The 26,853-nt window shown below is 37.6% G+C and overlaps 1 protein-coding gene across 1 annotated transcript; it reads left to right on the top strand.

The window, feature by feature from the left end:
* Positions 1-25,117, top strand: slc6a5 (solute carrier family 6 member 5). The gene is made up of 16 exons (XM_088333199.1): positions 1-82; positions 511-831; positions 2,138-2,288; positions 3,034-3,165; positions 3,265-3,438; positions 7,175-7,325; positions 8,398-8,530; positions 10,329-10,463; positions 10,562-10,665; positions 11,493-11,617; positions 11,730-11,842; positions 13,533-13,664; positions 13,751-13,850; positions 15,116-15,216; positions 19,316-19,483; positions 24,243-25,117. Exons 1-16 carry the CDS (start codon positions 80-82, stop codon positions 24,393-24,395), a joined length of 2,196 nt encoding a protein of 731 aa, XP_088189325.1. The 5' UTR covers positions 1-79; the 3' UTR covers positions 24,396-25,117.
* The last annotated feature ends 1,736 nt before the right edge of the window (positions 25,118-26,853 follow it).

Consider the following 26,853-nt stretch of genomic DNA (forward strand, 5'->3'; position numbering starts at 1 on the left):
GGCAGCTTCACTCGCACCCTGGTCTTCGTCATTCGCACTCGCGACACTTTGAGACTGAACGAGAACTTCACGCAGAAGCATGGTAAGCGAATATTATAACACAAATGTGGTTTATGCGATTATTTTGGAACACTTTCGTGATGTTGTTTGGTGCTGTCTGTGGTACTGAAATGGCTGTCTTACTCTCCACTTTACATCATTTAGTAACATTTTAAAGCTTATTAAAGTGGTTTTGCATGTTTTTCCAGGTAGTTTTTTTTATTAATTGTGCACTCCGCAGTAATGCCCGGGAAAGCGGAGCCGCAGAGACCTGCAGCAGCTTGTCTATTACCCATAAAAAAAGAAAAAAATCATGGGGGTGGGGGTGACAAGAGTGGGAAATGGTGCGTAAAATTAAAGAATCCTGCAGAACGACAGAAGAGGGGGTATAGCAAAGCACCCCCACCTTTCTACTAAGATCCAGTGCGCAAAACAGGAAAAATCCCCTTTACACCGTGCGTCATGTTCCAGGACGAGCCGACTGTCCCCACGCAGAAACTGGACGGAACCCCGGGATTTACAAGCGAACCGGCTTCCCCTGTGCAGAACCTGCAGCACCAGGCGGCTCCCCAGCCTCCGTCGTCGTGCAAGGAGAGCCAAACTTTTTGCCCCGCGGAAAAGATCCCGGACCCCGGGAAAGCGTACGGGACGTTTAATAGCAATCCGGATGGTTCGGCCTTGGGGAAGGAACAACAGAATAATGCAGGGTCCAATTGGACCGGTTTGAGTCACACTACTGTTGTGCTGGGCGTGGATGGAAGCATGTCGGTTCAGGCCGGGACTCTGACACGGGTAAGTGATAAACAGAACGCTTACTTTCTCTTTTGTACAAGCACATTTTGCAGGTTGAATCTACTCTTCATGTGTAACTATAATCATACCCAACGAATTCATGTTGTTTTCTTTGTGCCGAAATACTTCAAAAGCAACTTTATTTTGTTTTACTTTGGAGCTTGTCGTTGTCTGCATATTACGATCTTTGGTAGGTGGGTCCATGTGCAGGGAGTTCATTTTCCAAATAAGGAGTTCCGATAAGGCAAGCGTTTTTTTTCTTGAAGGAATCTGTAATCTCGCGACATTTACATATTTTTTCAACAATTGTGGTTTTGTGTTTTTTCCAACAAAAAAGGTAAAAATTCAAATGTACTCTATTTAGAAGATATTTAATGTCTCAAAAACGCAAAAATTAGAATAGTCTTTGTTGCCATTGATTACAATGGTGTGTACATTGTTTACAGCGATGTTAGACGTGGCAGTTCAGGATAATCATGTAATAAGAGACATTGAAGAAAAAGAAGATCAGAAAATATATGAATTGGTAATATTTACACGGTTTTACATACTGGCCTATGTTGCATGCATGAACTTTCGATATATAAACTATACATGTGTTTATTTATATATGAATTTGTAATTTTAGTTCTGTTTGTTAAAAATAAAGCTCTCGATTTTTGAAATATTCAGTCTTTAGATGCAGTTAACAGGCTTAAAATTCAGAAGGGAAAATAATATGGTATTTTTTGTCATTGATTACAACGTATAGTGTACATTCTTCACAACCAATTTAGATGTTGCAGTCATGTAATATGTCATGAAACATGTTTTAAAAGACTTATAATTTTACAAAACAGAATATTTGGATAAATATAAGGCAATATACTTGTAGACTGCATGGGTTAAGTTGTAAGTTCATCATCTTAAGCAAATTAAAGTAGTTCTGCATGTTTTCCAGGTAGTCATTTATTAATTGTGCACCCTGCAGTAATGTAGTATTGAAGTTAATAGCTTAAAAAAACGAATATAGAATCAAATAGATTAGTATAGCCTTTAGAGCCTTTGGTTACAGCTTAGTGTACAATGTTTAAAACCAGATTAGAAGGAACATGTCATAAATCATGTCATCAAATAAAATGAGAAAAAAACATCTGGTTGGATGGGAATTATTTACCAGGTAGTACTTGTAGACTGCGTTAAGTTTTAAGTGCTTGTATATACAGTAATTATGTGATTTTCCCTTTCAAAAATGATAGAGCACGTGCAATTCAATAATTAGGGCATTTAGTATTTAGCAAATAGTATAATAGTGTTCCCCTCTCAGACCCAAGGCGAAGACGACGAGGGAGGGGATGAAAACAAGGCCAGGGGAAACTGGTCCAATAAACTGGATTTTATTCTCTCCATGGTTGGCTATGCTGTGGGACTGGGCAACGTGTGGAGGTTTCCTTACCTTGCCTTCCAGAACGGTGGAGGTGAGAAAAAAATAATTAAATGAAATTAAACATCGTGTCTCTTGTGAATCTCCCATACAGGCCTATATGTTTTCATTCATGTCTTCTTGAAAAATAATAGAATTGTCTTGTTTATCATTGATCACAATGTAGTGCACATAGTTTATAATAAGATTAGACGTGACACTCAATAATAAAAAAAGTGAAAACGGATTATTAGGTATGGATAGGTAATATTTGTTTATATATGATAGTAATGGGAATGCTATATTTGTATTGTTGTAATTTAATCCAATTATACGCTATTTGTCATTGCGTATATATGATTTATTGAAATAATTTGTAGAGAATAACAGCTGCATTCTTTCGTGTAAGAAACTATCCTAAGAAAATATGATTGATAACAGCATTTTTTTGTGCGGTATCTAATTATTTTTTATTTTTTTTTACATTATTTGCAGTATTTTTACACAGCGAACCCTCTATAGCGTGGTTCTTTTCCATAGACTCACTGCTTTACTGCTTTGCATGGTGCATTGCGTTTGCATTCTGATTGGCTAATCAATCAGTTCACATTGATTATATAATTATTTTTTGCAGTACAGTCGTTATACGGTAGTTTTATTTGTTGAACAAATACTTAAGCCTGTAAAATGTTGTTTTTAGTGTATAATAGAATATAACCCCACAATATCACGTGCATATCATTCAGCCTGAATGCATTTTTGTAGCATTATTCAAAAGCCTGCAAATCTATCTGCCCCAGGTGCGTTTTTGATCCCCTACCTGACAATGTTGGGAATTGCCGGCATCCCCATCTTCCTCCTGGAGGTTTCCCTGGGCCAGTTCGCCAGCCAGGGGCCCGTTTCGGTGTGGAAATGCATCCCGGCCCTCCAAGGTACACTGACCCTTGCAAATCAACCACCACTGCCTACTCCCACTTCCCACTTTTTCCTTAAGAGTAATTGCTATATTTCGTCTCATTTATTTATTTTAGGTTGCGGGATTGCCATGTTGATAATATCTGTCTTAATAGCCATATACTATAATATTATTATGTGCTGGACACTGTACTACCTGTTCGCTTCGTTGAAGGGCTCACTTCCATGGGCTAACTGTAGGAATACGTGGAACACGATGGATTGTAAGGACAAAGACATGCTGTTATTAGGTAAGAAGCACACACTTGCAAGCTCATGCACGCACGCACACACCCACGAAATGTGCGCGCACTATGCGCAATGCGTCACGATTCTTGGTTGAGGGGTCCTTAAAAAAAGGGATCTTAACCTTTTGTGCATGCAGTTTTACAAACAGGCATACAATTTACGCTATATGATTAACTAATGTCTTTGTATATCCGCGCAAAACATGCAAATAACCCATCTAACTTGTTTTACACATGTATTCCATGATTCTCAAGTAAAACCTAATCCAAAATGTAAACCAATATTTTTCCTGCTGCAAAATGCGAAAACAAGTGTTTGTAAACATTATGTTTTGGTTTGGGAACGAAAAAGAACGAATTTTTGGTGATTTTGGCCTCTAGATATTGTGTGAATTCAGCAGAAAAAAATGCTTGCTTGACATATTTACTGTACTGACAACGCGGCTGCGGCAGTGTTGCAGCATGCGCTCTACTGACTCTTGCTGGTTGTTCGAAGAACTGCATGCTGTGTCGCCCAATAAAACTTTGGACATTAATGCGTATTTAATATAAAATATGCAATGTCCCTTGAACATTGACATCTGTTGAGCAGTCTAACTATAATTATAAAACGTCTTTTATTGTAGTTTATTTACATTTAGCTCAGTCATGTTTATTCTTTAAACGTGCGCGCCTGTATGTTTACCTTTGTATGCACTGACGTGCTTCTTCCGCCCTTGTTTTCTCAATAAATAAAACTACATACAAAAAAATATATATATATCTTTTAGTAAACGTGGCTTAATATGCACAAATAGAAGAAATAATGTAAATACCACGACATAGCGGATAGTCAAAACTAACAATTCCACCTATCAGGGAAAAGAAAGGTTTCACGTGGTCCTTCTACTGACAGAATAATTATACGATGACCCGAATGGAAACAAGATCACAAATTGACAAAAAGGAAAACTAATTTAGTGGTAAAACTATTTTTTCCCACCAAATACTATATTTTGTTTATTATTTATATTATTCCAAAAAAATGATACTTTCGTTGTAATTAAGTAAAGTTTCACAGGTTTAATTTTGATGTATGCTCATTTTAAAGCTACCTAAAATGGCCGATTAAAAAAATGTTACAACTGAAGGGAAAACTAATTAAAGGGTATGTTTTTTTAACCGCCAGTACTACTTATGCTATTGAAATAAACACTATTCTTCTGAAATCGGAATTAACTGCAGTTTCACTTTAAATTCGTGTATGCTAATTTCAAGCTAGCTAAAGTGACAGACTTAACTTGTGTATAATATGTTAAAACTCAGGGAAAAACTAATTTAGATATACTATTTTTTTACAGCCATTAATATATTTAATTTCCTTTTTATGCTACAGTAAATAAAACTCTGCCACTTATAATTGAATTTAATGTCGTTTTTCTGATTTATATTTATGTATGCCAAGTTCAAGCTAGCTAAAAATAACGGACTTTACTTGTTTAAGAGTTCCAACTCAAGCGAAAACTAATTTAGGATAAATAATTTTTCTACAGTTAAAATATTTTGTTCATTATTTGTGCTGTTGTGAGTAAACCAATGTCATTTTTATAAAGGAATGAAGTACAATTTCACTGGTTTAATTTGATAAACGTTAATTTCAAGCTAGCTAAAATGGCTGACCTTGTTGGTTACAAAATGTTACAACTCAAGACTATTCCTATGTATACATACAGTGGCAATTTGTCTATTCTAATAGTTTTATAGGATGTATTTTTCTATTAGAGGGTTTGTGTATAAGTTCAAAATCGTGGAGAATATAGAAGTCCAGAAACACTTTTCTGAACTCAACAAATTGGCCATATTTGTTCTACAGCCATAAATAGGTTATTGATAGAAACATCTTTTAAACTTCTTTTGATTATGTTTCCAATTCCTTACTTGACCCATTCTGACAGTGGAGGTTTTATAACAAGAGAGGACGTGATTGTACTGTAGCTTATATAGGGGAGTAATAGGTAGATGCAGAGGAGGAGTGTGCAGTGGATTACAATTAAAACTGATTTTAAACCCTCCACTTGAGAGGATTGTCTTGCTCTTGGAAGATTTCCTTTCTGTAATTGCCTCCTTTTTTCTAATAGTAGTCCCGATCATTGGTTAGTTACGGACATCTATCTTAACAAAAAAATATTTACTCGTTTGGTTAGTTGGAAAGTTTGGAGGTTTAGGTGCTAATTTATTTATTCATATAGTTTGAGTTGTTGGGCTGGATGTTTCTTTAACTTTTTATACTTGTTAGCTGAACCTATTTTAAATATGATTATGTTAACAATGTCATAGGCAGCATGGTGGAGGGGTGGTTCAATTCCAGCTACCCGGCCTCCCCGTGCAGAGTTTGAAATTTCTCCCCATACCCACAGGTTAATTGGGCGGTTTAAGTTGTACCTAGGTGTGAATGAGTGAGTGAGTTCTCTGTCTCTGTTTGCCCTGCAATTGGTTGGCAACCAGTTCGGGGTGTTCCCTGCCAACTGCCCTAAGAGGGCTGGGATGGGCTCCAGCACCGACGCGACCCTAATGTGGATAAGCAATGCAGATAATGGATAACAATTTTAAATACTTATGTGCCCACTTTTGACAATGACTATTTTACACAAACTCACCTTTGTTTTTATGGGGAAATCTGTACTCATTTGTAGGCTATCAGGTTAGTTTGGAGGCTTAATTTCTAGTTTATGTATTGGTCTTTGGCTAGAAAGACTGGGTCCGTAATTAATCATTAAGGCTATCTTGAACTCTGTAAGTAGATTTTTTTTCTTTTTTCGAGTCTGCATGTCAACAAGGGCCATGATATTCATCAATCCATCCATCCATTATCTGCACCGCTTATCATCAGTAGTGCTGGAGCCCATCCCAGCTATCTTTGGGCAGTGGGTAGGGGACACCCTGAACTGGTTGCCAGCCAGTCGCAGGGCACACAGAGACAGACAACTGACTCGCACCTAGGGACAATTAAAACTGGCCAATTAACCTGACATGCATGTTTTTGGAGTGTGGGAGGAAACCGAAGTGCTCGGAGGAAACCCACGCAAGCACAGGGAGAACATGCAAACTCCACACAGGAAGGTTTGATCTCACAACCTCAGAACTGTGCCGCACACACTTTAACCACTGCGCCGCCGTGCTGCTATGATATTCATCACAAGTTAAAATGGGTTAGTGGACTGCTCAGATCACACTATACTTTTCCAGTTTCATTTTAGTGTCCTTTTTGTATCTTATCTTTGTTTTGAATTCCAATCGAGTTTGAGAAACTCTTACCTAAAGGGCACCAACGTTGTGCCCGCGGGCAACTCAGGTCCTAATGGGGCTACCCGGTTCTGATGATAGTTCACTGGTGATGGGTCATTAGAATTTTCGAAGATATTTGATTTTTAACGAGCTTAAGGAGTCATTGACATGATCAGTGTATCTAAATACATGATCAATTCTTCCAAAATTAGTTTAAATTTAGCCTAAATGTATACATATATACTGTATGTTTCACTGGGCATTTTAACCATACCTGTAATGATTGCAACATGGTAATAACATAGGAACAACAAAATAATAACTTGTTCCTTAAGAAACACATATCAATCTGTAGCCCTTCACACTAATCACGAACAAAAAAGTAACTCTGAGCTTCAAAATGTTGGTGACTCCTGCTCTAACCTGAACAACTTGAACTAGTAATCAAATTGAAGCTTCAGTTTTTTCCCTCCAGACTCCTGCATTGTGCGGGAAAAAAACTTCACCACCATCAAGAACTCATCTTTTTGTCTTTCTGCCAACACTCTGGGAAACCTAAGCAAGTTATTAAACATGGCCACAGAGGGCGGAAAAACTTATGTCAGTCCGAGTGAGGAGTACTTCAAGTGAGTGACGCACCTAGCTGGTGAGAAAAAAAATATTGAATCTATGTAAATGTATGTTTCATGACATGCATCTTTTAAAGTGTCCATTTTTTAGGCTTTTGTGATCTTATCACACATTTTTGTGTCCTCTATTGGATTAACTCAGATTTGTTTCCTCTTGTATCCTTTAAGAAAGCAACAAAAATAAGCTCCAGGAAAAGCAAGAGCTGAAATTCTATCAGTAAAAAAATATCTACCTTTTCTATAGAATTCTTTTTTTGTATGATTTTATTTGCAGTGTGGTGTCAAACCGACCACATCACAAAATGGACCTCACATTTTGTTTCCAGCATTACATTGATTGTAGGTTTACCTTGCAGTTTTTGAATATCCCAATCGAATTACAAAATGTCTGTATTGCCATTGATTACTCACTTGTGTACATCGTTTGCAACAAGATGAGACATGGCACTGGATTAACTTTTAAGTTAACTGAAAAAAAAATAAGATGGAAAATTGGGATGGATATGCAATATTGACATGGTAGTGCTTATAGACTGGGCTAAGTTTTAAGTACATCAGAAAATACTGCAATAACAATTATGCAATGAAAGTAGCAGCAACACATTTCCCAAAAAAGAGTGAAAAAATAAAATATGAATACACACGTATATAGTCAAGATGTGTATATTATCTGTCTTTTGGACATTTTATGGTGGTGATGGCCCTGGGGGAAAAGATTGTCTCTGGTCCTGATAGTCTTTGTTTTGAAGGATCTGTAGAGTCTGCTAGAGGGCAGCATGTCAAAGAAATGAGGTGCCTGCGGTGAGAGCGGTCCTAATAATGTTGCAGTAGTGAGAGCCCGCAGTGTCCTCCAGACTGGTCAGAGAGCAGCCAATTATTTTCTGGGCCGTGTTGATGACCCTCTATAAGGTTCTCTAGTTTGTTGCGGCCAGCTTACTGCACCATGTGATATTTCACTTTTATTTCACATTTTTTTACAGAAAAGCAATGTTAAACTGTCAAGAAATGATGGAACAGTGTTGACATTCGAAAATGTTGCTGTGTGTTGCTTTTGTGGTAACTCCTGCAGGTACAATGTGCTGCACATCTCCAAAGGTATTGAATATCCCGGAGACATTCGCTGGCCTCTGGCAGGCTGCCTGTTGTTGGCCTGGTTCATCGTTTATGCCTCTTTGGCCAAAGGAATCAAGTCATCGGGAAAGGTAACGTGGATCTGGTTGGTATTTGTGGACTACAATTAAAAACAGCTGCATGAGTCTCTTTGGAAAATATAATACAAGACAAAAGAATTATCATAAGACAAAATAAGTATAAGTGATCATGCATGTTGATATTTCAGTTCTAGGGAACATTGTGTTTAAAAAGTGGTTTTAATGTTAATTTCCCCCTTTAACAAATACGTACCATTTCATTCCGGTGCTTGTGTATGTTAAACATGAGTCTTGTAGTACACTGCCCTCTTGTGAACAAAATATGGATTGCATGTCCTAACTTCCTATTTAGAATTTCTAATCTGATTTCCAAAAAGCTATGTAGCAGGACCGTTCCCCTAAATTTATTCGATTCGCAATCAGCAGTTTTTTGCTAAGAATATTTTAGCTACAGGGACTTATGTACATAGCACCTAAAATGTCTCCATGAAATACAATGACAGCTGCTATGATAAACTAACTCAAATCAAGGAATAAATTGTGGAGTATTTTCACAATAAACCTAAAATCAATCAATTAATATCATTTAGCTTTCTAGCTAGCTTTCCACCTCTCTATCTCTATCTGTTCCTATCTCTGTCTCTCTCCCTCTATGCGTCTCTATTCCCGCCCTCTCTCTCAAATCAAGTCATGTTTATTTGTATAGTCCTTAATCACAAATAGTCTCAATAGGCTGCACAGACCACAGATTATTGCAAACCCCGGACTATTATTACACCATCCCCTGATCTAAAAAATACATGAGGGCAAGGAAAAACTCAAAAACCTCAACATGAGGAAAATGAAGAAACCTTGAGAAGGGACTGCACATGAGGTAATCCACCTTCCAGGATGACCAGGGTGCAATGGATGTTGCAATAACAAATGATACACAGATATTGTCACCATAAAATATAGGTTATTCATGTGCTATAGAATAGAAGTGTTTTAAGCCTAGATTTAAACAGTTCCACTGAGGTTGCAGATTGAATCTCAGGGGGCAGAGCATTCCACACACCGGGGCCCAAAAGGGAGAACGCTCTCGAAACGGCGGATCTCTTCTTGTCTCTTGGGATCACCAGTAGACCAGAATTTTCAGAGCGAAGGCTCCAGACCGGAACATAAGGGGGACATTAAATCTGTAAGATAGGAGGGAGCAAGTCCATGCATGATTTTGTATAGTACCAACAGAACCTTAAAATCACATCTTAAGATAACGGGGAGCCAATGCATGTTATCTAAAATCGGGGTAATGTGATCAATGTCTCTCTCTTTCTCTTTCTCCCTATCTCTCTCTCTCTTCACTCGTGTGTTTTTATCCTTCTCTCCCCCTTTCTCAATTTCTCTCTCTACCTTGCTCTCTGTCTAATTCCATCTATTCCTACTGTGCCTAAAGGAACTGAATTGCAAAATTCAAATCAAGTCTACCAAGGGTCTTCGTTAGGTTAAGGTAAAAAAAAATCAGGTCAAGTCAAAAATGATAGACATTTTATGTTCACCCTGGAATTTCGTATTGAAAAATACATGTATTTTAGCACACTTTACCTTTACTCTCTCCTCATGTTTTTCCTTTTTTTTTATCCAATAAAGAATGTGGCACTGACATATGTGAGGCTTCCCCTTTCGTCTCAACAACAATAAACGTGATTCTATTTCATTCTGTTGCACAGAAGCTTAACATTTAACCTCCTTTTTCAGTCATGTGCACATTTTTCCTAAAATCGTGCTAGAAGCACTAGCAAGGAGCCTGTTGTTTTCTCTGCATCCATGCCATTTTAATCTTTTGCCCTCCGGCTGTTTGTGTTGCAAGGTGGTGTACTTCACAGCCACTTTTCCCTACGTTGTGCTGGTGATTCTGTTGATCCGAGGCGTGACCCTCCCTGGGGCCTTTGACGGCATCCTCTACTTCATCACACCCAAGTGGGAGAAACTCATGGACGGAAAGGTACGAGATACCAGAATATTTTTTCCTCTCCTTGATGTATTTCTCTTAATGTTTTCAACAACGTTGTTCCAACCAAAGTTTGATGTGTCACCCATTAGGTGTGGAAGGATGCAGCCACTCAAATCTTTTTCTCTTTGTCTGCTGCTTGGGGAGGCCTGATCACGCTTTCCTCCTATAATAAGTTTCACAATAACTGCTACAGGTAAACACAAAAAAGTTAACCCATGCTTCTAGCCAATTACTACTATTACTAAGTAAGGATTTGGAAGTATGTCCTCATTAGGACGAAACACTTGTGTTTTGTGTCTGACTTCTGCAGGTTTTTGGTTTTTTATTAGTCTTGTGTACATACCTTTTGATTCACAACTTAAATTTAAGTATTAGAATTATATTCCTTATTTTTTTGCCTTTGAAGGGTGCTCCTTTATATTCATTTGTCTGTGTGTGGTGCTAAAATGCTTGGTCCTGAATTTTTTTTTTTTTCACATTGGTTATCTTTGTATGGGCGCTGTACAGTAGAACCTGGGATACAGTGACCCCACCTTACAATGTTTTCACCTTAGAGTGCTGAATAAGATGTTTTTTTTCGGCGTCCCTTTAAAACGTTTTCCCCACTATGCGACCTCATCAACCATTTATTATGCGTGCAAGAAAACCTAAAATTCATAACTTTGCGGTGTTAGTAAGTATAAAGAGTTGCTTCTCGAAGATGCCGGTTTTTCTATGAGTTGACATCACATAAAAGCTGGCCTGCTTTCGGTTTGTGTCATGGCATCATGAAAATCCTGATATGCTACTGGCTGAACTACCTCTCACAATGCCTTCCTCTTTTAGTTCAGACTTTCGTGTGCATGATAAAGACTTTGTAAGCTAGCGTGATACAATACTATTATTTATTTGCTACGGGTCCAAAGGCTTTCGATTACGCTAAAGTGAAGAGCAAAAGCTTTCCCTGGGGTCTACTGTATCTTTTTCAGTCAGAAAAGTGGAAAAATGCCAATATGGAATCTCTCTTTTCTCTTTCTTCAGGGACACCATCATAGTGACATGTACCAACAGCGCCACCAGCATTTTTGCCGGCTTTGTCATCTTTTCTGTCATTGGTTTCATGGCGCATGAGTTGGACGTGCCAATTGATGAAGTGGCAGACGAAGGTAGGCAATCAAACTGGCACGTGATACTCATACTAGTACTCACAACTGTTAGGTACTCTTTTTGCAATTCAATACTTAAGATTTACATTCACTCATGTCAATGTATCACTAGGTCCAGGCATAGCATTTGTGGTGTATCCAGAGGCTCTGACCAGACTTCCCCTATCTCCATTTTGGGCCATCATCTTTTTTCTCATGCTCCTGACTCTTGGCCTGGATACCATGGTAACTTTTCACGTTTCTGTACGCGCTCAAGTATGTTAGTATTATAGATGAGGTGAGAAGCAGACTCTCCTGTTTGGATCCCCACAACTTACAGCCTTTATTGCTGTCTGTGATTTTGCGTATTGGAAACAGTGACCCAATAAAATCTGCTCACTCAAAATGGCCCCCACATAAAAAAAAAAGTGAATCATTATAGAGTTTTGTCATAGATTTACCCCCCTGAAGTGCTTAATTCTTAGGCTGACATGTACGAAGTCTATTATGTTGTGGAGTTTGTTTTTCCCCGCTGAATGTTAAACATCTTGCAGGCAAAGTGTTTACCGCCACATGTTGACCCAATTAACGTAATTGGCCGTTGATGCTGCCTGCCGGGACCCATTTTGGATGCAGTGCTCTGCAACTCACCAAATAGCAGGAGGGGGGTCTCTCTGCGTGATTGGAGTGGACGAAACTAGTTTAGCCTTAATGGGTTTGTGGGGCAAACACATGGAACTTTAGCTGGTAAAACACACAATAATAAAATTGTGGCTTTCAATTTTTAAGGCAAATTGCTTAAAGCCCAAGTGATTCATTCAGATAAATCAAAATTTATTCAAATTATAAGCAAAAATGCATGTACTATCTCATAAACATGATTTTTTTTAATGACTTGTAGGTTTATTAAAGTGTCAATGTACTACACATCCTGAAGAAACTGACAAGTTTGGTAGTCATCTTACCACTATGGAAGCCCAAATGAGCATTTTGTCTTGATGGTGTTTTTTGCACTTAAAGGCCACTTATGTTCTACAGCTGAACCTTGCAGGTGAAGGCCTCCAATTACCATGACTAAGGCCTTTTTACATTTTTTTTCTTTCTTCCCTAGCCACTCATGTTAGTCAATTCGGTGCAGGCTATGGCTAGCCTAGTCGCTATTGTTATTGTCAGCTCCTGGTTTATCCTTCAGTTTCACTCGCCTTCCACTACTGGTCATTCAAGCAAACATCTTTGATTTCTGTGATTTAGCGGCCTAACTCTTGACAAATTCTGCTTTGATCTTGCATTTTTTCTTCTGGAGTTTTTAGTGTTTTCTCTCGCTAAACACTAAATATAGCCACTTACACCAGCCTTGACCAACTCCACCTATTTGCTTTTTTTCGTCTGTTTCCAGTGTGTCTAGCTAGCTCGCTCTTTTGTATCACTCGTGGGGATTCACACCAGCTATTATTCCTTTCGCTGGCTGAAGTTCATCCTAGCTCTTGCAAGAAAATGTGGAACTTAGCTTCTGAAATGTGTGAGGTGGTATCATTTGGACATCTGTAGTGTCTCTTCTTTGAATGCACACGTTTCAGCTACATTCTAAGCTACAATGACCTCTAGTGGTGAGTTATTACACACTGTTGCTTTAAAACCAAAATGTATCCAAAGTTCTAGATAAGACAAAGCCACTCCATGTGAGGACACTCCAGCTCACAAATCAGCAGGAAGAGTAAACATGGTTTTGTTATTAACCAGTGTGGCTCCTAGGAGGAAGCAGAGAAAGCATTTGGACTAAATCGATTTTAGATGATGGCAGGAAATGAGTTTATGGAGCTCAGCAGGAGAATTGCCAGCGGAGGTGGCAAGATTGGTACTACTATTTGTGATAAATACTTTTTTTTACTTCATTTAAACAAAACTCATGCTCTATGTTCTATCTTCTCTCACTCAGTTTGCAACCATCGAAACCATTGTTACCTCCGTGTCGGACGAATTCCCCAAATACTTGAGGAAGCACAAACCAATCTTCACTCTGGTCTGCTGCCTCGCCTTCTTCATCCTGGGATTTCCCATGATCACTGAGGTATCTCAAAACTCTGATAATTCAAATCCGTAATGTTTTGATGCATGAGTCAGTTTCAACTTAGATTTTTTTTTTGTGTGTGATAGAACGGCATGTACATGCTACAGTTGGTGGATACGTATGCAGCCTCTTACTCCTTGGTCATCATTGCCATTTTTGAGCTGGTGGGGATTTCCTATCTTTACGGTGAGTTAAGACCAAGTGTTTTTAAATCTTTTAAGCAAAGGCACCTGTTTTTCATTAAAAAGAATAAACACCATCCATAGGAAATTATTTGAAATTGTGAATTTTTGGCTGTGGTTTATTTTTGAACATTTAAATTGGTAATACAGGCTATAGCATACCCTATGTTGGAAATAAGGTTTATAGTTGTGTCTTTAATACCATGCATTTTTGTGGCAGTGGTGGCTTAGCATAGTGTTTCTTAACCTTTCTTAACAAAAATAATACTTGATAATAAGTAAAAAATGATCAACTACTGGAACAAAAAGTTTTACGGCATCAAGATGTCATACAAATATGTCAGCTCCCTCAAGGTGAGGCTCATGTTAAGTAAAATAAATGAAAATTTCTCTGCCTACGAGTATTCAAATGAATCTTTGGTTCTTGACTGTTCATGCATTTTTGTTTATTATTTAAATCAATATTGTTTTTCATGACGTTTCATTACTACCAGGAGCTAAATACACTGCACCTTTTTAGCTAAAGTTCCTGCCACTGGGGTAATATTTTTTTTTTTTTTGCAATGTTGACGCCACAATTTAGTGTTTGCAGTGCACTGGATAAAAGAAAAATATGTTGACTCCCAAAAACTTAGTTTTTCTTTCAAATGAAAATATAATCTTCAAAATAAGCACACTTAGCTGATATGGTGGAAGTCAGACATTTTCTTTTTTCATTTTAAAACGTATTGTTTCAAAAATTAAGAAAAACATTTAAAATGAGCAAAACTACTGTTATCACGCCTATTGTACCAAAGGTCCTTTCCGGATATAAATATAGACATTTATTTTCTTGTACATTTTATTTAGTGGTTGTTAACCTCAACTAAGATTCTAGGTAAACAGTAAATTGAACTGCTTATTCAAAATCAGCAGCCAAATAACGCCTTGAGCTTTATTTGCTCTTGTCGTTTTGGCCACTAGATGCCACTGTTGTAATGCAAACATATTGTACCCCTGCACGCTCAGCCTGAAAAAACCCTTCATGTCCAGTTGGTTCGGCCATCAGATAGCGTGTCACACCGACTTCCTCTTTGTGCCACTCAGTGTCATTTTGTCAGAAAGGAATGATGGAAAAAGCCACCTGCTCCACTTGGAGAAGCCGGAGAACGGCGACAGTACCCGGCTCGGAATTTGTCATCTCGTTTAGAGACCTTTAAGCCCCCTCGGTTTTGTGACTTAATGCAATTTTCTACTCTTACTTTTTTTTCTTCATTTTCTCCTCTGCAGGGCTGCAAAGGTTTTGCGAGGATATTGAAATGATGATTGGTTTCCAGCCCAATCTTTTCTGGAGAATTTGCTGGGCCTTTGTGACACCGACCATTCTTACGGTAAAGCAGACACACGAAGCTTTTAAAGTGTCCGTTTTACTGGCTTTTCAGTTACAATTTTTTACAAACATGATACATCAAGAAGGGTTATTTTACATTTTTTGTCCTGACACAAGTCTTTTTTTAAATTGCAGACTAATAGCAGGGTAACACCACTCTGGCGTTGTTGACATTCTATTTATTTCTCTCTTCATCACTGAAGAAAGGTTAAAATTAGTTCAAAAAATCAAACATGTACAATATAATTGATAGAAAGACAAAAAAAGGACTAACAGAGAAAAAGCAAAGTTTAGTTTTTTCCTATCCTCTCAACTGTCTTGCTACCTTTCACATTAGCATATTCAATAAACAGAATGACCATAGCTGTTTTTAAAAAAAGGGGAAAACAAGGGGAACACAGATAATATCACCATTGTTCAAAAGAAAACTTATTGAAATCACCTTAACTTAGTTGCAAGACATACATTTATGGAACAATCAAAATTAAATTCAATGTAAGATACATACAGTATACCCCCAGAATTTGGCATTAATCACTTCTAAAGTGGGGGTTTGCAAAGTGTAATTTCTGTGTGGAGGGGAATAAAAACTTGGTAATGCGTAGCTAATGTTTGCTGCACCCCTAATACACTAGATACAAACTTTAAAATAAGAAAAGAGTATGTAATAAGTATTCCCTATTTTGTAATATATGTGTATATGATTACATAACATTATAAATGAATATACATGTAAAGAAAAAAAAATACATTTTGTTTACCATTGGTGTGACGTGATTGTACTGTAGCTTATATAGAGGAATAATAGGTAGATGCAGAGGAGGAGTAGGCAGTAGATTACAATTAAAACATATTTTAAACCCTACACTTGAGAGAATTGTCTTGCTCTTGGAAGATTTCCTTTCTGTAATTGCCTCTTTTTTTGTAATAGTAGTCCCGATTATTGGTTAGTTACGGCCATTTATCTTAGCAAGAGTAACAATGCATGTGCCTTTTTTGTAGTTCTTGATGTTTGCAAGCTTTGTTTCCACTGTTATCATGTTTTTCCTTCTCCCTTTAGCATCACTGCAAGCCTAGGGACCCATAATGAATAAATATAGCACAAAAGATAGTGTTGTATCACCAATTCGCATATACTTAAAACACACAAGATTCTGAACTGAGCTAAGAGAGAGGAGAGGAGCATTGTGGGTTTTAGTTCAGCCAATAGCCTGTCAGCATTTTCATGATGTTGTGACGCAACCCAATGGCACACCTGCATTTCATATGATGTCAACCAATAGTAGAGAGGGATCTTAGAGACTTTGAACTACATACACACAAACTCACACAAAATTTGCTATTGATGTTGTAAAGAGGGGCCAAAAACTCATCGTAAAGTAAAAACTTAAGGGAGGGTAACTGGATCCCGGTGGTCTACTGTAAAATTTTGGACACTCATATGTCTTTTTTCTTAGTATGCAGGTTAGGGAAAAAAGACTGATTTCGAAGACTATAATGTAAAGTGTGCAGAGTGCATCCAACGCACGGCTTCCCCTCTTTTCAATATTGGCCACAAGACGGAATATATATTAGTAATTGTGTTGAAAACCGCTGTAGCTCCAAAGGCGGGCTGACGTTGACAAATGGCTCTACAGTCGGTCGGCTACGAATGTCGTGTGGTTCCCGTGAGAGATCCTATTTCCTTGGAGAACTCATCGATTCACGCTAATTTATTTCTGTCTTTGCTCGTACTGGCCATTTCCTCCACTTCCCCAGTCTAGTAAAAAGAGCTCTACAGTTATTTTCTTCTTCATTGCTTGTTTTTTAATCCACATTTATATATTGTCTCTTTGTTTCTGTAGTATATTGAGTGGCTTTTCACTGATAATGGAACATCAGAGTGCTGTTTTTCTTTGTCAAATGTTGAACACAGTGGTTGAAGAGAAAGGATGATACTTTCCTCTCAGGAATTTCTGCAAAGCTTGCAAGGCATTAGTCTTAAATAAACAGGCAGACAGACAGAAAGTTGTATATATTTATGGATGGACGTTTTCAGAAGGGTTTGGTGGTGTTCCTCAATAAGTATCATACCTCTGGGAATTGTTTTAATATGATAAATTACCATTAGATGGCTGGAGTGACTTTGATCAGATCTTTGTCTACTCATCGAGGAAGCCCAACTTCCTATGGTTTCTTCCTGTATCCAGCAAATGCGTGTGAAAGCAGCCCCAAATGGCGATTAGGTGTAGTGAAGCAGCAGAGTCAATATATGGACAAATAATAATAGACAGTCAACTCTTGAACAAAGCTTATTCCTTTCAAAAAAGATAAGTAAGTCCCATGGTCATTGTGTGGTCAGAGAGGGATGAGATTTGTGCACGTCCACAGGAACGCGGTCACCCAAGTTAACATCACAGTGATCAAAATTGGGTGCTGAAAAATTCTTGCAAAGTTAATGCATTCTTCATACGAAGTTCATACATCAGTCAAGGTTCTTGTAATAAAATGTTAATTTGCTAGCAAAATGCCGCTGTGTTTATGAAAAGCATTGTAAAGTTATTGATGGTAGGGGAAGACAGGTACAGTTCTAACACGGGGACAGTTGTAGTCGTCAAAGTTTGACCGATTGGAAGAGTTTTATTGACCTCACATAAGACGTTTGAAGAGTCTAACTGATCTTGTTTCAATTTTATAGTTAAGAAACACATTTTCAGATAAAACCTCAAAAGTTTTCTTTCTCACAGTTTTTTGTTTCATGTCAAATATGCTTAAGATAGACAAATTTCAGGCACATGGCTTGTAATGTACACATTCTAGGCTTTAAACATATGTGCGTTTTTTTTCATCCTACCATACAACTACATGGACAATTTTAACTTAATGATGCCTGATAGGTATAGAGACAGTTGTAACAGATCCAAAAACTGTTACATATGTATAGAGAAATTAATTGTTGAGCATTTTTTAGCATGCCTAGGGAGATGATCAGGAAGACAATTAGGGGAGTCCTATCTGCCAACTCAAACCACCAGGCAGATCAACCCTGCCAACTCTGCTAACCAGGTAGACTGACTAGCCAGCCCTACCAACCAGGCAGATTAGCCTAGCCTCGCCCGCATGGTGAAGCTCAAGTTTTGAGTCCAATTTCTGTGCATCTTCATACAAACCCAGCACCAAGAAAAACTGTAAAAAAAAACACAGACACCCCTGTGAAGACCTCACATGAGGAAGAGGAGAGGGATAAGAAAAAGAAGAGACCACCCAGCGCAAAGAGAAGACTTCACAAGTCTTTATCAGTTTGAAAGAAACAAATGAGAAAACAAGGAAGGCAAAAAAAAAAGGCCCACGCGCACATAATCAGATAATGAAGACAACTTTTGTATAGTCAGTGTGGACACAAGCAAGGGCTGTTTTGATTGCAAACAATTTTTCCACAAAGGCTGCTGCCCAGGTCCTGGTTTATACATTTGCCACAACTGCTTGTCAGACTCTGATTAGCAATGCTGTCCATAAAAAAGGCGCAGTCACTTAGGGTCTATTCCCTGCTTCTCTTCTCATATATTTCTATTAAATAAGGACTTTAAAAATATTTGGCTAGCTGAAGTTTATTTGTAATAAGTAACATTGTCCACTGGTAGTGTTACAACACAGTACCAGTCACTAGGTACGGTTGTAACACTTTATCTCGCTGTTTGAGAGACTGACACACACCTTTCGAGCTTCTTAGCTCTCTACCCATGATGCCTACCTGTAAAAAACAAATTAAGGTACCATGTACCAAGGTTTGAGAGAACTAGCTCAAAAGATCATAAAATGGGGAGGGAAAAAGCAAAATGTGTTATAACTGTACCCAGTCTCTACAAATACAAATGGAAAAAAAAAACCAAGACGAAAAGCGGTGAAATATCCGCTTGAAATGCATCCTTTCATAAAAAGTCAGTTTTTCTCAGAAGTTTTTTTGGAAACGAGTATTTTCAAGAAACTTAGCAAAGTTCTACTGTTGTTTACTAAACAATGGTCAATGCTAGAAAAATAGAAATTCTATTTTTCAACACAATTTGTTTTCTTTAGATTATTTTTACTCTGTGTAGGTAACTGCTTTTCGTTTACCCCCGCAGGGCATTTTGATCCTGAGTCTTTCTCAATGGAGCGTGATGACCTACGAGGACTACACATACCCCACCTGGTCCATGGTGCTGGGTTGGCTCATGGTTATCTGTTCCGTCATCTGGATCCCCATCATGTTTGTCATCAAGATGTACCTGGCTCCTGGCTCCTTAATTGAGGTAATCGCTGTTGGCAAATAAGCAATCTGATACTCATCAGCGTGAAGACGTGCAACCAGCTGAGGATTCACGCAGATTTTCTTTTGTCCCGCTTAATTACTGTTGAATATATAATTTGATTTTTTTCATTACTGTTTTTTTTTCTACTCGCTACAACAGCTTGTTGTTTTACATATATTGTCAACAACATTTTAGGATGAAAAGTTGTTTTTTAAGAGAAGGTTTGTTAAGATCTATTTTTCTTTTTTTATGCTTTGCTTGAAAATTCTAGCTTTTGTGATTTGTTTTACAGTTGCGTTTCCTGTCACCCCATTCCTCTACTTTTTACTGGAATGCAGCGTTGCTTCCTTTCTTAAGCAAGAATGACTCAAGGCTAAGTTTTGAAATTGAAAGAACAAAAAACTTTACCTGGTGTAAGATGGCCATGGTTAGGTTCCCTCAAGATCGTGTTGCCTTCACATTAATCTGTTTTTCCATGTATTACTCCTGGGTGACTTTAATGGCGTAAAATAGTGTTTCTCAACTCTAATTTTAAATTAAATACCGTCTGTAAAATATTTTTTTCTCCATCAATAATTGAAAACTTAAAAAAAAAAATAATAATATATGGTAATGTGTTTTTATGTAATACATAAACAATAAAATAATGGAAATAAATTAATTTAAAGTTCTGTAAGGAATTTTTAAATATGATCCAAAAACAGCTGGGTAAAAATAAAACAATTGGGTGAACAATTGACTGATCAACTGCATTGATTTAGCGTTCTGCAAAATGACCCAATTTGTTCAGATTGTTTAAAAAATATATACTTTTTTCAATAAGTTTTCTATATACATATGATGCAGCTCCCAGATACTTTAAAACTAAATAAATAGTCTTTTTGAGTGCTTTTAAACCAAACAACCCAATGTTTTAGGATTTGAAATGACTAAACTCTTTTGCTTTAACCAAACAGCCCAATTTTTGAGGTTCCAAAAAATTGGACATTTTTATTTTATTTAAAAAATGGCCTATTTTGAGATGTTGGGCAAGTATCTTTTTTTTCTAAATATTTTTTTACATAAAAACTAACGCAGTGGTTAGCGCGTGTGCGGCACAGTTCTAAGGTCTTGGGAACCTCCTGTGTGGGTTCAAATCCAGCTACTGGACTTACTGCGCGGAGTTTGTATGTTCTCCCCCTGCTTGCGTGGGTTTCTTCCGGGCACTCCGGTTTCCTCCCACATTCCAAAGACATGCATTTCAGGTGGATTGGCCGGTCCAAATTGTCCCGAGGTGTGAACGAGTGAGCGAGTTGTCTGTTCCTGTGTGCCCTGCGATTGGCTGGCAACCAGTTAAGGGTGTCTTCCAGCACCCCCGCGACCCTACTGAGGATAAGCGGTGCAGCTAATGAGATGAGATGAGATTTCCTGTAAAAATGACATTATTTAATATTTATTGTTAAATAAATTTGATATTAGTGAATGATTTTATATATACTATATGTATATACATATGTATATATATATATATATATATATATATATATATATATATATATATATATGTATGTATATATATATATGTGTATGTATGTATATATATTATTTATATTATTGTTGTATTATTATTGAATAATTTTAAAATAATTTTTTCATACTCTCAAAGGTTCACGTTTCTCAATTTGAACCACAGTCGCCGAAGAAAGGCATTTTCTTGCTTGTGTAAATCGCAGACGTCTTAATGGATCCGAAAAAAATTATGGAGACAACAATCTACCAACAAAAAGATTGAGCTTTGCACGACTCATGTTATGGTTTGTTGTCTCTTACTCTCTAAATCTGAAATCGTTTATTGGCCAAGCGTGTTTACCGCCAGGCCATTTAATGACTCCGATTCGCATTTCTAACAGCAGCCAGTGAGGACCAGGCTTGTAAAATCCAATACATAATATTCTGAGCGCTAATGTCGGTGAATATTTGCCAAGAAGCAGCACAGAGTGGGTAACACCGAGCCCCCTCGAGAGCGTCTCAATTTTTCCTCTATAATTGAACATATATCAGCCTAATTGGGATGCCAGCTCACACAAATACAGGGACACCATCATCAGCTTTTTGCAAGAAGGAATACAATAGAACAGTATTGTGTTTAATGTCATTGATAACACCAAAGTCTATGTTATTTAGATTGAGATTAGACGAGGCACTCCAAGATAAAAAAAAAAAAGATAAAACATTAAGGAATATCAGAATTTTGAGGCAGTATTCACAGGATAGTGCGTGTAGACCATAGGTGTCAAACAGGCGGCCCGCGGACCAGATCAGGCCCGCTAGGGGATTGTATTTGGCCCGCGAGACAACACTCAGAGAAGCGCAAGAGAAAGAGAACTGCAGGTTGAAATAGGTCCACTTGGTGTTGCCAAAGTCAGGTGCCTCTCAAAAACGCTGCACTTGTATTCTCTGCAATCTCTCTTTCTCTCTCTCTCTCTCTCTCTCCCTCTCTTCCTCCATTTTTCTCTCACTTTCTCTCTTTCACTCTCTCTGTCTCTTTTTCTCTTTCTTTGTTCCTTTTTGTCTCTTTCTATGTCTTTTTACCTTCTTTTGCTCTCTCCTAATTTTTTCCTTTTTTCTCTCTCTCTCTCTCTCTCTCTCTCTCTCTTGCCTTCCTCTTCTGTCTTTCCCCTTCTCTCCTATCTCCTCTTTTCCTCTCTTTCTATTTCTCTTTGGATTTCATTCTTTCTCTTTCTTTCCCACTCTCTCACTATTTCTGTTTTAATCTCTTGTTTCTCACGCTCTCTCTTTCTCTCTTTTTTGTCCCACCCCCTCTACCTTTCTCTCCTTATCTTTCTCTTATTTCTTGCTCTTTTTTTCCTTCTCTCTAATCTACTAAACCGGCCCCCGAGAGAATGTTTGTTCTATCGTGTGGCCCCCGAGCTTAAGTGAGTTTGACACCCCTGGTGTAGACAGAGCTTAGTTATACTCTAAGTGCATCAGAAAAATATTGAAATTAGCAGGAATTGTTTGGAAAAAAGGATAAAGAAATGATATATGAATACAGTGATACCTTGGTACTCGACCCTAATCTGTTCGGGATTGCTGTTCCAATACCTAATTGTATTGTTCGAGTTCAAGTTTTACGGATCCCTTAACCAACTGGGTCGTCGAGGCACCAATTAGGATGCAACTCTAGGTTGCTCTGTTTTTGGGTCATCCAAAAAGCCCCTTCCCTAATGCTGTCGGCCCGGTTCTTCAAAAAACAGAATCTCTAAAAACTGAAAAAAATAATAACTTGTAAAACAATATGCAAAAGTTCAGCAGTGTCTACTAAAGATTGAATGCACTGTGCTTTGAGCCACCAATATCCTTAAACACATTTGGCCAATTTTCCTGCTTTTTATACTACAGTACTTTTTTCTGTTCTATCCTTTGCATTGAACTCCATCTTTGCCCTACACCTAGTAAGCCAGTTCTGTGTGATGTAGTCCAGCTGCGTGCACATTGTTGGGGCATAATGTCAGAATCCATGGCTGTTTATACCAACCCATTGACAGAAAAATGTCATAAATCATAGATAGGAACATCTCAAATAACCACAAAGTATGTGCTATCAACAAGATAGTTACTTAGTTTTTAGTAGTCAAGTCAACAACAAAAAATAACTGTTCTTTTGATTGTTGCTGGATTTCTTCTTTTAATGGTATTGGGAAAATTGGCCCTGAAAGGGCTTGAATTTGGCTGTGAAAAAAGGTGTACGAACCCTGTCAAAGAGGTGATGGTTGGAGTGAGAGGGGTCTTTAACTCTTTCAGTGCAAGATATGGCTCTCAAATGGGAAGGGCCGGTGGCCGACAATTTTTGAAGGGCTACAAACACTTAAGCTCTGTAGCCATCTAGGACACATCAAAGGAAAGCTTGAATCCTTACATTTCCCCAGAAAAAAGTGTGCTTCAAGCTTTTACCATTGTGTAGTAGACAACAGCTGAACATTAGGTCTCTTGAAAAGACCTGTTTCCAAGAAAAACTGCTTTTTATAAAAGCAGAACTTTTACTTCTGTACTTTTTTTTAATGTACAATTTTGATACCCTCTCTCCATAAACACAAAAGCTTATGCATGAACTTTGCAAGAACCTTTTAGCCCTTGATGTTTCTGGAGAGGTGTTCACCTGTTTCGGGTTTTCCAGACAATCGAAGAAGTGCACTAAACGTCATCCCTCTCTGTCCTGACATTCACAAAAAGGTTTTTGTCATCTTTTTTAGTAAGAATAAAGCTTTAACATGCTAACTGTATGGACTTATATCTTCGCTTTTTTCACCACACAGCACATATGGGCGGGCGCCATACAGTGTCTTACCTTGGATAAGAAATGATACTGGCCACTAGGTGTGAAAAAAGATCTGATCACAGCCACTCCTGCCGTCGAGTGGTGATTTGTCGTACTAATATAATTCCCAAAAGCCTGATACTGACGGAAGAGATGCGCCAAAACCTTTAAAATAAAATAAAAAAATAAATAAATCATTTTGATGTTTTGGCATTTAGGGACAATGCTTCTGAAAACATTTAAACATCAAGGCACTGAATGAGTTAACTGTTTAGAGAGGACATGATGATTTTATGGACTGTAAGGTTCTCCTGTCTGCTACCATTCATCCAGAATACCACATAGTGATGCTGTATGCCGGTATGCTATCCACTGTGCCCCTGTAGGACACAAGCAGTTTCTGTTCAGGGATGTTTTTGCCAGTATAACACCGCAACTTCTGTGTGTTTCCCCCTCATACAGCGCCTGAAGCTAGTTTGTTCCCCCCAGCCCGACTGGGGTCCTTTCCTGATGAAGCACCGTGGGGAACGCTACAAAAACATGATAGATCCGCTGGGGACCAACTCACTTGGCCTCAAACTGCCCCCGACGGACTTCCAGCTTGGTTCATTCTAGTAACCGCAGAGGAGCTCTAACCTTAGGCCGGACGTCAAAGAGGAAGCTCCTCTCTTTTTTTTTTTTTCCACGCCTCATTTCCCCTCCACTCCGTGCCCTCTCCCTTTGTCTTTTTCTTCTTACTCATCCCCACTCACTCTTCTCTCAGGGAGGAGGGCTGCCCAGATGGAATCATCTCCGCCGCCGCTGCTGATGCTGCTCCGTGCTCAGCCGATAGTTGGCCGTCGCCTCCCACTCACGCTGAGTACTGATTTCTTCACAACCTTCGCGGGGACTCTCGATTCTTTGTGACCTGTAGTCATTATCGGACAGAGCCACAATCTGCAATACCTTAGCTGCTCCCTACGGAGTTGTCTGTGTGGCGTGCGTGTGCGCTTGAAAGCATATTGATGTGGAAAAAATAATGAATTCAGCACAAGCAGACGCAGGAAAAACTCATGAGTGACAGACGGTTCGAAAGGCTTGGAAGGTGTCCGTGGTTTTTTTTTTTGTTCTACTCACCTTACGCATGGCTATATTTACTGTGCAGATATCTTGGCAGCCTGTTATTATTTGTGAAAGTACTGGTCTGCAGTTGATGACTTTCCTTTTTTAGGTCAGGATTGTGCACTGCAAAAAAATAATAATTTTAAATAATCATGCACCATTGGCATATCAGTTTGCTTTTAAAATAGGTTCTTGTTTTACTGCTTTTTCGATAATAAAATAAGATAAATCTTACTCACATGGTCATTATATATTATATTATCAATATCATGTTCCTTATTTTAAAATAAGAAAATTATACTTACCTATCTACTTATCATACGTATTATTTAGTATTTACAATATTTTAACTATTTTACTAGGAAAATAGGAGTACTTAAATATATTACCATGCTTTTACTTATTTTTAGTATGGTTTTTATTTGAAAAAAAAAATGAAATATAATTTACCGTCTCAGGTATTATTTTACTTTTTTTTTCTATAAAATCAAAAACGATAAATTAAAATATGAATGGTTAATTGAATTATATTGTTTTTATTTTACTGTATTATTAACTAGTTTCACTACTAAGATATAACTTACTCATTATTTGTATATGTATTAAACTTAATATATATATTAGTTTAATTAGTACGTATTATTAGGTAATATTTAAGAATATTTGAACATTATTTAGCAAAACAAGAAACATTACATTAATATTAATCATTTTAAGTATTTTATCCTAATTTAATGTATATGTTAAAAAAATCATATTTGAATAAATACGACAAAATTAAATAATACACATTATGTTTTCATTTCGTTTTGTGATCAAATAAAAAAAATATACGCAAAGTGTTTTAATAATATAGATTGTTTTTATGATTTGGATTATTTTTTTAAAGTTAAAAAAAAAATCTATCCATATTAAATAATAATCAGAAATTATTGACTAACCTTATTTTACCTGAGAAATATGTTACAAAATGGAGTCAAATAAGATATAAAAATAGTTAATTGGGGGCAAAGTGTTCTGCCAATGGGTCAAAATGTTTTATTTTATGAGCAAATTGAGAAAATGATCCGATATAGTAGATATTTTTTATATTTTAAACGATTAAAAAAATAGATAATAAGAGCAAGTCAGCCATTTTACACCTCAAGTAATAATCCGAAATAATCTTTTTCCTGTTTACTAGAGACATACTTACAAAATGTAGTAAAATAAGATTTAAAAAAATGGGGAAACATGTTCTGTTAATGGGGCAAGATTATTTTTTTGTTTTGTTAATGGTAGCGTGCATTCACGGTCGCTAAAAGTTCACGTGATGGCAGGTGAAAAATAGAAAATCAGGAATATGTGCCTCTGTTGCAATCACTACTTTCAGAGGCTTCGGGCGCTATTTGTCCTCGACCCCCGCAGGGACTTTTTGCGAGAGCCTATTACAACATACTGTATTTATCTTTTATCTCTATAAATGTCATGCCAATCTGCCCTTTAGTTGATGATAAAGAAGCCATTTTACCTTTTCAAAGCCCTACAACTCAGCCTGATAGTCACTCTGCGCATCAATTTAGTGTATTTATCGTAGTCGGCTATTGTATGTGTTGTGAATTTAATGGCCATTTGTGAAAACGTCACAATATGTATCGCATTTGTAGGCTTACTCACAGAATAAGATGATATATCCGAAGTCACACGAAGTATACGTCGACCAAATATGCTTATACAGTGAACCCTCCTTCTAACGCAGATCAGTTTAAACAGTTTCGTTACTTCATTGATTTGCTGCAAGCATTGTGTTCTGCAATATGATTGGCGAAACAGGATCTACTTGATTACTACGTAGAAGTACGTAAAACATATTGCCAAAAAATGGGACATACGGTTTTTTCTTTGGTTTCAATGCATAGTAGAATAAAGTAGACCCCGGTGTACGACAGTCTGTCCTTAAGTGGGAATTCCTCAAGGTTCTGAAAGTTTCAGA

This window comes from Urocampus carinirostris, chromosome 4 (assembly GCF_059441175.1).
Source record: "Urocampus carinirostris isolate Australia breed hairy pipefish chromosome 4, RoL_Ucar_1.0, whole genome shotgun sequence".
In the NCBI taxonomy this organism is placed as follows: domain Eukaryota; kingdom Metazoa; phylum Chordata; class Actinopteri; order Syngnathiformes; family Syngnathidae; genus Urocampus; species Urocampus carinirostris.

Excerpts from the sequence above, each read along its gene's own strand:
- slc6a5 (XM_088333199.1), top strand. Across the intron at positions 3,166-3,264 it reads ATGCATCCCGGCCCTCCAAG|GTTGCGGGATTGCCATGTTG; the intron begins GTACACTGACCC and ends TATTTATTTTAG. Across the intron at positions 13,851-15,115 it reads GGGGATTTCCTATCTTTACG|GGCTGCAAAGGTTTTGCGAG; the intron begins GTGAGTTAAGAC and ends TCTCCTCTGCAG.